The 12,611-nt window shown below is 36.3% G+C and overlaps 1 protein-coding gene across 9 annotated transcripts in view; it reads right to left on the reverse strand.

Annotated features, from left to right (window-relative positions):
* Positions 1–12,611, reverse strand: part of HYCC1 (hyccin PI4KA lipid kinase complex subunit 1) — a 119,605-nt gene that overhangs the window by 87,313 nt on the left and 19,681 nt on the right. For 8 of the 9 annotated variants that reach the window (XM_055115761.2, XM_055115762.2, XM_063605637.1 and 5 more), the window contains exons 2-3: positions 9,190–9,268; positions 1,804–1,905 (exon numbers count right to left, since the gene is read on the reverse strand). In XM_055115761.2, coding sequence (XP_054971736.1) covers positions 1,804–1,905; positions 9,190–9,240 — 153 coding nt within the window. In that variant the 5' untranslated portion in view covers positions 9,241–9,268. Of the gene's footprint in view, positions 1–1,803; positions 1,906–9,189; positions 9,269–12,611 lie in introns of those variants that run through there. The other variant, XM_063605636.1, reaches the window with a different exon arrangement.

Below are 12,611 nucleotides of genomic sequence, written 5' to 3' on the forward strand. Positions count from 1 at the left end.
CTTACCCTATTTGGTGAAATATATAATTCTAAACCAAACATGGAAAACCTTAAAACAGCTTTCACTCAATATTTAAAAAGTAAAATCCTTCAAGAAAACAGCCTACCTGTGCATTCTATACAAGTTAAGAAGCTTTGGGAAGAAGGAAGAGACAAGACAAATATGATTCTTCAATTCAGTTATTCCAGTTAAAGTTTTTTGGCTTGTCAATATACTCCCTAATCCCTTCAGCACCTAAAATTCATGATACGCATTATAGTATTACCAGTAGGAGTGGGATACTCTATACCTCCTCCAAAAGAGGTTACTCAAAAGAAGAGCCTCCCTCAATTTTCGTAGTTTCATCCCAGAGATACATAGATCCATATTGGACTGGACTCCAGGATATGTTACTTTACCACTGAATCTGCTGTTAGAGTCTATCATGCCATCAATCAAACTCAAGTACAAAAGGAATTATGTACTTCAGATCCCTCTCTTCTACCATACCTCTTTCCACTCCTCCTGAAGCTGCCCAAGTTTAGGTTCTCAACAGCTCCCTCCTAGGCTATTGTCATAGCTTCCTAGTCTTCTTGCATTCCCCATCTTCTCATTTGCCAATCTATCCTCCACATAGCCACCTTCCTAACCGCTCAGTGCAAAAAAAGTCTAAACTGCTTAAGATGGAATTTGAGGCCCACCATAGTTACGTCCTAAACCTAGCTTTCTAGCTTCAGCTCCTATCACAGCCTTACCCTCTATTGTTAACTACTGCGTTAGCCTATTCACCTTTTTCCAAATGCCATACCTTTTTACTTTTCATCCTATTTCCAATTTTTTTTCTATTTCTACTATGAATGGTAGGATTTACAAGCAGCAGAATCTGGAATATAGATTATTTTATTACCTTCAAACTAAATGGGCAGCTAGTGAGGCACAGTACCTCATGCCTGTAATCTCAGCACTTTGGGAGGCTGAGGTGGATGGATTGCTTGAGCCCAGGAGTTCGGGACCAGCCTGGGCAACATGGTGAAATCCCATCTCCACCAAAAATACAAAAATTGGCCAGGTGTGATGGTGCACGACTGAAGTACCAGCTGTTGGGGGTGCTGAGGTGGGAGGATCGCTTGAACCTGGGAGGTCAAGGCTGCAGTGAGCCATGATCACACCACTGCACTCCAGCCTGGGCAACAAAATGAGACCCTGTCTCAAAAAAAAAAAAAAGTCTAAATTAGCCATCTGAAAAAAGAAAGAGTGGTAGTGGGGCAAGAGGAAAGACTGGGAAAGGCACTAGCCAGGCTAAACTATTTGCCATTCTTTAAATGCCTTGCATTTTCTGAGCCTCCGTATACTATCCCCACTGCATGGAATACTCTTTTACCTTGCCACCTGGAAAACTTGTGCTTATCCGTAGACTGGATTAAGGATTGCCTTGAAACCATGTGTTTACTTATTTTCTCCCACTTTCCTCTTTCAGGATAAAAACCATGTGTTACTCAATTTGATTCTCTACTGCCTAGCATAGCCGATGGCTCATAATGGGCACTCAAATACTTGCTGAATGAATAAAATGAAATGCAGTGACATAGACTTTTCAAAGCTACCTCTAGCGAGAGAGAAAAAGAGAGAAAATGTTCAGAGATGGCTTCTGGAATATGGTAATAAATTATATTTCTTGGCTTGGGGAATGGTACACTAGAGTTCATTTCAGTATTGTTCTTTAAACATATACATTTTCTTACCCCTTTATATCTATTTCACAATAAAAAATTAAAAATCAATCAAGTCAATACTGCTAGCACAATAAACCATAAAAGTACTTACCTCACTTTGTGGCTCCTGGATAACTTTATAGAGAGATGAAACTAAAGAACTCTTGTCTTTCAAATTTGTGGCATAATTTGGTAAAGATGTTTCTGGTAATGTCTAAACAAATTTAAAAAAATACATTTTACTTTTATGAAATGTCCAGAATAGGCAAATCCATAGATGCAGAAAGTAAATTAGTTGTTGCCAGGACTGCAGATGGGAGAAGAAGATTAGGAGTGACTAACAGGTATGAAGTTTCTTTCTCGGGTGATGGAAATGTGCTGGAATTAGATGCTGGCATTGGTTGTACGACACGGTGAATATATCAAAAACCAAGGCAAGGTAAACATGTTTACCTTAAATTAGTAAATTTTATCTTATATTAATTATATCTCAACAAAAATTCAAAATAAAACCAAAAATATACTTTATCCTCTTATCAACAAGGACATAAACTAACATCAACACTTCATCTTTGATCATAGTTTGGGATTAGAGATGGGAATGTAGGCCAGGCGCAGTGTCTCATGCCTGTAATCCTAGCACTTTGGGAGGCTGAAGCAGGAGGACTGCTGGACCCCAGGAGTTCAAGACCAGCCTGGGCAATATAGTGAGACCCCGTCTCTACAAAAAACAAACAAAATTAGCTGGGCATGGTGGCATATGCCTGTAGTCTTGGCTACTCGAGAAGCTAAGGTGGGAAGATGGCTTGAGCTTGGGAGGTCAACGCTGCAGCGAGCCATGATTGCGGCATTACACTCCAGCCTGGACAACAGAATGAGACAGGGTCAAATTAACTCCGGAGTTACATACTCTGACTGTTGAGCATGAGAAGGCTGTTCTACTTTACCAATTGAAGGGAAAATTTAGACTTTTCAGAGCTAGAGAAAAAGATATCTGCACTACCAACAAACGAATTTTCCTAATGCCATTTAAAATACAGACAACTAGTCACAGCTTGCCAGAACCACCTATTCAGAACAAACACCATAACCAGAGAGGAATGGGAAGAGATAAAACTCCAGTAGTAAGTCAGATGATTTTGAATAAAAGAGTAAGGAAATCTGAATAAAAACATTTCATTATCATAATGATAAAAACCTTTCCTTCTGGAGCACACCCCCTCCTCAGCGATATCTGTTTCCTAAGTCATTATTCTATCTCACCCAAATTACTTCCTTCAGTCAGTCATTGCCAATCCTGCAGTAGATACCATGTCTCAGGATATTCCTAACTCACTCTAAAATATATATTATTCCTTATATGTCTCATATCCTAGTATTTCAAAATTTAATATGGGTTATGATTAGTATATAGGTGGATGTGTACATAAATTAAACAGCATAAATTTTTACAATAAAGACATTTGATTCATTTTCACTTTACTGTGAGCTCCTTGAGGGCAAGAACTGTCTTATCATCTCTGCAACCACAGCACTCACCACAGGCCCTCATACACAAATCTTTGCTGAGGGAACATATTATAGATAAACAAAATAAGAAATAAAAATTGCCATTGCTTATACTTTGGTAGATTCTTTAAAAGTGGGTCATATTTCACCTTGGGATATATAAGTGAATAGAATTTTTTTTAAGTTTAATAAGAGAGTTTTATTTACCAGAAGGGCAAGCAAATGTGGACTATTTGGAAACCTTTCACAATTCTCCAGAGGGGGGAAAAAAAGGTTTTACTGCAACTGCTTACATAAAGAAGAGATTAAGGCATTCTTCAATATTTCAAAAGTATGACACAAAAGATCTCGAGGCAACATTCCATTTCTGTCATTTGATCAAGAGTAACCTAATACTAAGGAAATTTATATAAAAGGGAATAACAGTCAAATAAACAGCAGATTCCTAATCCTCTGAATAAAAATAAATCTATATTATATATATAATTTATATCTATAAAATGCATTATATATATTTAAAACACATTGATGTCTAACATATGTAACTATGTATACATAGTTACATGTATACATGTCTATGTATACTATGTATACATGTCTAATATATATATCTAACTATAAAATTGAAGAATAAATGAACCAAAATATAAATGTTTAAAAAAAATTAGTGAATAGAAAGATTACTATTTTATATATATATATCATCTAGGCTAAAACTAGATCATTCATTAAAAACATGAATTACAATGTTCAGCTTATATACTAGCTGACCGTCATGAGGTAAAATATTTTCTGTGAAACACCCAAAGGCAAAAAGACAGCTGTTTGTCTGAAAAGACAAGCTCTGGAAAATACCATGGACCCAGGCTACCACTGATAAATGAAAGGAAGGGTATCTTAAAAATTAGTGCAGTAATAATACCTTTTATTCACAATTCTGTCATCATTTTATTTAATGAATATGGGAAAAGTTAATTTTGTCTGTAGAGAGGGAGAAAATGTTGTGTTCATGAATGGTGTTTTAAAAAACAAGATCTAAAGGAGCCAAATGAATTTAAATACTATTATAGCAAAAACATTTAAATTTTCTCACACTGTACTAGTTCAAAGGTAGTGACCTTCTTAAATACTAGCTTAGCTTTCTCACATTTCAGAAGGCATAACTGGAGTTGAAAAGCACCTAATGGAAAATTATGTTGGTATATTATTCTTGGCAAAATTTGACGCTGGGCACGATGGCTCACGCCTGTAATCCCAGCATTTTGGGAGCCTGAGGCAGGTGGATCACGAGGTCAGGAGTTAAAGATCAGCCTGGCCAACATGGTGAAACCCCGTCTTTAGTAAAAATACAAAAATTAGTCAGGTGTGTGGTGCCACACGCCTGTAGTCCCAGCTACTCGGGAGGCTTAGGCAGGAGAATCGCTTGAACCCGGGAGGCAGAGGTTGCAGTGAGCTGAGAAAGTGCCACTGCACTCCGGCCTGGGCAACAGAACGAGACTCTGTCTCAAAAAACAACAACAATAAAAAAATTTGAAGACAGATGCCTCATACTAAAGTATCATTTGACAGATGGTTTTTCAAAAATGTAAGGAGGTGATAGGGGTTGAGTAGCAGAGAATTAATGAAGATGGACAGATGGGTGAAGAACCAGTAATTAAAACAATCCTATTCAACAACATCACACATAAGATTTGATTTTGAGTCACATATTGAGATTCAGCAACTATCAGAAAATTTAAAAAAATTAGGAGTCCGGAAGTCTGCTAGACAAATCTACCACACAGCAGTAACAAAAATAACACAATCTGAAAGATAATATTTTAGAAGTAAATCTTTGAAAAGATAGAGCTTGAACTATTCATGAAATCTTAAAATAATGAAGTCCTAGACTAATCATTTAGTTGGTACATAAAGAAAATAGGACAAGCGCGGTGGCTCACGCCTGTAATCCCAACACATTTGGGAGGCCAAGACAAGCGGATAACTTGAGGCCAGGAGTTCGAGACCAGCCTCGCTAACACGGCAAGACCCCAGCTCTAATAAAAATACAAAAATTAGCTGGGCATGGTGGTGCACACCTGTAATCGCAGCTACTCAGAAGGCTGAGGCATGAGAATCACTTGAACCCGGGAGGTGGAGGTTGCAGTAAGCCAAGACTGTGCCACTGCACTCCAGCTTGGGTGACAGTGTGAGACCCTGTCTCAAATTTTAAAAAGAGAAAATACTAATGAGGGTCCATAGCTAGAGCAGACAATGAATAATTTTACCAAATTTTCAATTTCAAAAATTTCATCTCTACACATCTAAGAGATGTTGGGTGAGGTTAGGAGTTCAGACTGACTGTGGAACAGTGTAGAGCTAAAAATCATCTTCATAAACCACTTACAGTACTTTAACTTTTCTGATGAAAATATGAGACCCAGAGAGGTTATGCCCAACATCATAAAACCAGCTTGGGGAGAATTAGAATTAAGTCAAAGGGTTTCTTTCAGTTCACTTACTCAATCATGATGACTTGGCCTTATTAGCATCACGGTTATTAAATAAAACAATCAAGCAGAAGCTTTTCTAGAAATATGTATGTAACCAAAACCTTTCTTAAATATTTTAACAAAAATATGTAATTTAACACCAGAGATTTCAAGAGATAAGTTATTCTAATTTTTTTTTTTTTTTTTTTTTTTTTTTGAGACGGAGTCTCACTCTTTCACCCAGGCTGGAGTGCAGTGGCGCGATCTCGGCTCACTGCAGGCTCCGTCACCCGGGGTTCACGCCATTCTCCTGCCTCAGCCTCCCGAGTAGCTGGGACTACAGGCGCCCGCCACCTCGCCCAGCTAATTTTTTTTTTTTTGTATTTTTAGTAGAGACGGGGTTTCACCGTGTTAGCCAGGATGGTCTCGATCTCCTGACCTCGTGATCCGCCCGCCAGTTATTCTAATTTTAAAAGTACTTAGCAGACATGTTCCCAAGCACTTTTCTATATTCTATTATCTCTGGTATGCTGCTGATTTTGCCTGATAACCATCTTCTCTTTGTCAAACATAGAGCTGAATTCAACACACATTAACCCAATTTAGAATAACACTCCAAATAATTATCAGGAATGCCTACCAAATTAACCAAGGAATGGGAAATATCCTTCCTTGAACTGGCTATAATACAGATTTGAAGATAATTTAAAACATTTGAATATCAAATTGATTCAAAATTGGGTAAAGTTAATCTTGGGGTTGGGCAGGAGAAACTACTTAAACTACATTTTATTTCCTGCAGGCCATGATTTCACTCTCTCCTCCTAAAGGAAAAGTTTCCCTATGCTTGCATTAAATTTATGAAAAATGTTAATAAAATATTGCTACCCACATAATATGTTATATTGATAAAATATTACTTAAATAATATTTCCTATTTATTCATACTCTGGTTTCTTGTAGTGGAAGATGGTATTTGGAAAACAAGATCTGGGTGCTTAGTGTACTCACTGCGACTGGGGTGCCATTGTTTCTAGGTCCTCCCAGTGAACAAAGCTAGGAGATATATGCATGCATATATGTACAGATACACACACACATATGTATCATATGCATACTTAGAACCCATGAGTTCATAATGATTCCAATACAACACCTTAGAGTTCTTTCTTGGCTTTTGCTGTTCCATGATTGTAATTCCTTTTTCAGACAGATAGAAATCTAACTCCCATTATCCTCAAAATATTTACTTATTTGTTCAATCAACTTATTTGCTCAATGTAACCAATCTACCAATGTAACTACTCTGGCTATTCTTCTACACGCCACCTCTGCAGCCCTTCACCCCAACCACCTACTTCCTCAGACACTACTGCTGTTAACCGCTGCTCTGCCCCTCACTCAGTACTGCACTTCCTAGGTGTCTATATATCCAAACCAGGAGGGGAAGGGAATAAACAAACAGATGGAAAGGGAAGGAGATCAGTCACAGTTTTCCATTTTTTACCTTACTAGCTGATCTCACCCCTACAACCCACCCTTTAACATGCTCTCTTTCCACAACTCCCATCTTAAAGAATGGATAGCTGCCGATATTTGCTTTTGCATATTTTACTTCATCATTAACATAAGAATGCCCTAGAAGAAATAGCATTCAACTGTTAAACTTGACAATTTCCATCAATCTGCCAAAAAAAAGCCGTGATAACAGACTATATTAAACACAAAGATAACACAAGCAGGAAACACACACACACACACACACACACACACACACGATTTAATCAAAGTTTTTTGTTTTGTTTTGTTTTCTTTCAGAGACAAAAGTCTCACTCTGTCACCAGACTGGACAGCAGTGGTGCCATCATAGCTCACTGCATCTTTGAATTCCTGGGCTCAAGTGATCCTCCCAACTCAACCTCCCAAGTAGCTGGGGCTACAGGCATGCACCAACACACCCAGCTAATTTATTTATTTATTTATTTATTTTTTTGGAGAGAGGGGGTCTTGCTATGTTGCCTAGGCTGGTCTTAAACTCCTGGCCTGAAGCAATCCTTCCATCTCCGCCTCTCAAAGTGCTGGGATTACAGGCATAAGCCACCTCATCTGGCCACAAGTTATTAAAATATGTAGAAAGCACTTCCGTAACATTCTAATGTCACTTCATGATGACTTGGGGAATCCATAGAAGGATGCTCAATTCATGGCTATAAAAGCTGAGAACGTAAAAGTCTGCCCAGCTATTCATCAGGATTAGATAAAAGAGACAGATAAGGCCAGCTGTTAAAATTAACAGGAAACGGTGCTTTTCCTAAATACACACTGCAACTGAAAAATGTCATAACAATCTCCTTCTTTGAGTGACTACTAAGTTCTTACTTACTAAGATGACTTGTTATCTAAAATCACAGATTATAAAAAAGTTTGTTGTTGAACATGTATCAGTAAGAACAAAACATCCCACTCTTGCCTAGAGCATCTAAGTCACTTTGACATAGAGAAGCAGCCTTGATTTTCAACCCAGGTGCAGAGATATAAATATGGAGTTTCTGAATATAACATTTCAAATCTACATTAACTTTGTAGTTTTCAAGACAACAAGATCCTGGGTCTACTTTGAAGGCCAGACCAGATGTTCACCCCATTATAAATAGCCCTGCTTTGTTTTGAGTCTACCAGAATACCGTTTCATTTAAATTTCACCTAAACTCTACCCTTCCTCCAAATTACTATAATTTTATCTTTTCTTTGGTTTGGTGAGATGGTCCCATGGTGTCTGTTGGGCAATCTCTCTCAATGCAACAAGCCAAAAAGCCTGACTTTGTCAGACTGTAACTTTGTCCTTATAGGTCTTGGGCTGACTGGGCTGGACAAAATCAAACTGATAGTTGCAGCCCAAACTCTTCATTCCTGTGGTTCATGATCATGCAAGTGCACATAATTATGTGTCACATAAGGACAGAAAAAAGTAATTCGCTGATTAAAGGAATACTATTTTAGCTATCCTAGAGAAAAGCTCATGAGACAAGAAAATATAAGTTTTATTTTCTTCATTAACTAATCAAAGGTTATACACCCCTTATATAGCCACTGGGTTAGCCAACTAGAGAAAGATTCACTGGTATAAAGTTGAGCAAATATCTTCCCATCCTCTCCTCATTGTTGGTCACCCCAGTTCCACTGCCCTCCAAACTGGAAGAAACATTTTGACAATGAATCACTGATGGTCGTTGGAGAATGACATCAACATTCAGAGACTTTAACTACTTTGTGGTATTGCCATGAAAGAAAGAAAATAAACAAATGAATAAACTCTTTGAACCACTTGGGAGAAAAAAGGAATCAATTTCCTAGAAAAGATTACTATGTGTAAATAACTCTCTATTGAGATTTGATAGAAAATACTTCCACAGATATTTAGCCTTTCAGTCATATAAAATACAAAAAATCACTGGAATTTAAACGCCAGACAAAACTTCCTTGGAATATAATTACTATAGTAGAACAGCAAATATTACCTTAAACTCTGACAACCATTCCTCCACAACCCCTTTCTCTGAAGTAAACATTTTTCCACATCTGTTCTAAATCTTCAACCTGAAAATTAACATAGAAAAATGTTAACGTTTTGAATATATTTTATTTAGTCAGATTACTATGAACAGAGATAATCCTATAAAGTTTTTACTTCATATTTGTGAAATGAGTTTCAAACATAAATTACTAAATTCATTTCAAAACCAATGTGCACAAACAAGCCTTAAAATGCAAGAATTTTGACAAAAGCATAAATATCATAACATGATTAAATTGGCTCTCCAATTTTCATTTACTTTTCAGGAATGCCAGCTGCAAAACATATTGGACATTTTTCCCTAGTTTCAATAAAATAATTTCAAAAAGATCATTTATCTTAAAAGAAGGCAGAAAATATTTCAAAACTGTGAAAATATAAGAAGACACGCATCCAAAATTGACTTATAGAAAGCATTAAAGTAATTTAATTTGCTTATATTTCAGTTCTTTACAACAGTAACTAGGCAAGTCATGTGGTTTCTTGAAAGTGTATTATTCATTTTTTAAAAAGTAAAAGTGACAATATTCAAAATGACCACATTTGACAACAGTGATGCAGAAGACTGGGATTTACTTAAGTATAAATTTAAAGAAATAAGCTAAAGGAAATGCAGAACAGTTTTATCTCAAGCAAAATGTTTGTCAAAATACAACGTATTTTTCTTTACCTATCCATTTGTACGGGAGTAGACTTGGAAACTATTTCCTGATGGAAAACTTGAGCTCTATCTGAATTTCCTAACTTCCAAATTCGGTCACAAATCCTTCATTAAGCTACTTAATTTTCATCAGCATTATAAGGTAGTAGAAACTCAGGTAGAGTAGCCAGAAATGAATTCTGATTCTATTACTTACTTGGGTAAGATATATTTGCCTTACTTTTTTTTAATCTGCAAAATAGGGATAATAATAGTACCTATTTGCAAGGAGTTATTGTGAGGAGTACATTTTAAAATGCAAATAAAAGCAGTTATTTCCATTCCTGGCAACAAACTATTATCACTATGCAATATTATTATTATTATTACTAATTCTTATAAACTCTGCTCAGCTGTCTACGAAAGTATCCAGATATGCCTTAATGAACAACACAGGTTCTTGTCAAAGAATACATTCTAAGGTTCCTGCTGTCTAATTCTCATAAAAAACATGATTAAAACATTTTTTGGTCATTCATTCATTCATTCACTCATAAAAGATTACTTGGGTAATATGCATTTTATTTTTAATATAAAAAATATTTCTCCTTGGATCAAGTCAGACTAACAGAAAACCACATGTATGTACTGTATTATTGATTTTATAGAACTGTCTGTTTGGAGAAACTGGGCTTTGAAATTATGTCCAAAATGTTACCAAAGCACTGCTAGATCACATTTATCCTCCTTAAAAGCCAACAGAGTCTAGAAAATTCACATCTTAAGTTTTCAGTACTAGGAAAATCTCTCCTTTGGAGTAACTTGTTTCTTTTTATATTATGAATACTGTGAGTTTCATAACCGATTCTCTTTGTCTTACTCTTATTTTCTGTCTGCCTGTATCTACTTTTTTTATGTTGTTATGTATATTTGTAAAGCAAAGCCAATATAAATGCACAAAAGTTTTATTTTGTATGAATTCCATAAATTAGGACAGAAAGTTATCACAAATAGAACCACACTACATCAAGTTACATAGAAATGGGGAGGTAAAATTTTTACAAAAATTCAAAATAACTCTCCAGTTAAAATTAAGGTTAATTTTTCAAAAGTTAAAAGAAATCAAGAGGAATATACAAGGAACCAAGAACAGTCAAGGGCTGTCTTGAAGAACAACAGAACTGTGGGACCTGGACTTCCAACAGCAAAGCTTAGTATAAAACTTACCAAAAACTATAGTAATTAAGCCAGTGGTGGCACTGTCAGAAGAGAAAACAACCAATGGAACAGAATAGAGTGGCCAGAAACAGACCCACACATATATGGTCACCTGATTTATGACAAAAATGACACTGAAATTCAGTGAGGAAAGGATGGTCTTTATAACAAATGGGGCTAGGTTATTTGGATAGCTACATGGGGAGGACAAAAAGAACCATGACCCTAGAGGTCATGCTGTATGCAAAAATAAAAACAGTTTCAGTTGGACCACAGATCTAATTGTGAACAGTAAACTATAAGGCTTTTAGAAGAAAATGCAAGAGAGTACTTTCATAATCTTAGGCTAGGCAAAGGTTTCTTAAACAAGAGGCACAAAAGCACTAATCACAAGGAGGGGAAAAGGATAAACTGGACTTCCTTGAAAGTAAGAATTTCTACTCACCAAAAGATACCACTAGGAGAATGAAAAGGCAAAGCCATAGAGTGGCAGATGATATCTGCAATTCATATACATGGCAAAAGTCTCATAACCAGAATATATAAGGAACTCATAAATTATTAAGAAAAAAGGTAGACAATCCTATAGGAAATCAAGACCATCACTTATTCAAATGGAAACTTAGCACATGAAACGTGCTCAACTTTGTTAGTATCAGGGAAATGTCAGTTAAAACCCACAGTGAAATACACCATACAAACACACACACACACACACACATACACACACACATGCACGCATGTGTAGCTAAAATGAAAGATCACACCAAGTGTTGAAAAAGATATGGAGCAATCAATATTCAGACACAGCTAATGTGAATGCAAATTGGTACAATATCTTGGAAAACTCTTTAGCAATATCCTCTAAACTTGAGGATATATACATATACTCTACGAACCCCGAAATTCTATCCATGTTAATACTCAACAGAAATGAGGACATACGTTCTCTGAAAGCTATGTTCAGAAAATGTTCATCTGAGCAATAGGCTTTTGTTTTTGTTTTGTTTTTAGAGACAGAGTCTCACTCTGTTACCCGGGCTAGAGTGTAATGGCGCTATCATAGCTCACTGTAGCCTCAAATTCCTGGGCTCAAGGGGTCCTCCCACCTCAGCCTCTCAAGTAGCTGAGACTACAGGAGTGTACCACATGCTTGGCTACAGCAGGTTTTTTTTAATAGTCAAAAACTAGAAACAAACCAAATGTCCATCAATAGTTGAATGAATAAATTATGGTATACTGTACAATATCTGAAATTCTATACAACAAAATATAACTTTTAATGAATAAACTATATCTGTGTTACAGTGTTGGATAAAAGAATGCAGGAAAACAGAGTACATACTATATAATTACATTTATGTAAATTTCAAGAACAGATAAAACGAATCCATTTGTGTTAGAAGTTGGGATAGTGGCTGCTCTTGAGGGGCCTATCTTGTCGGTTCTGATAACAGTCTGTTTCTTGATCTAGGTGCTGGTTACTCAAGTGTATACATTTGGTGAAA

This window comes from Pan paniscus, chromosome 6, assembly GCF_029289425.2.
Source record: "Pan paniscus chromosome 6, NHGRI_mPanPan1-v2.0_pri, whole genome shotgun sequence".
Classification (NCBI taxonomy): domain Eukaryota; kingdom Metazoa; phylum Chordata; class Mammalia; order Primates; family Hominidae; genus Pan; species Pan paniscus.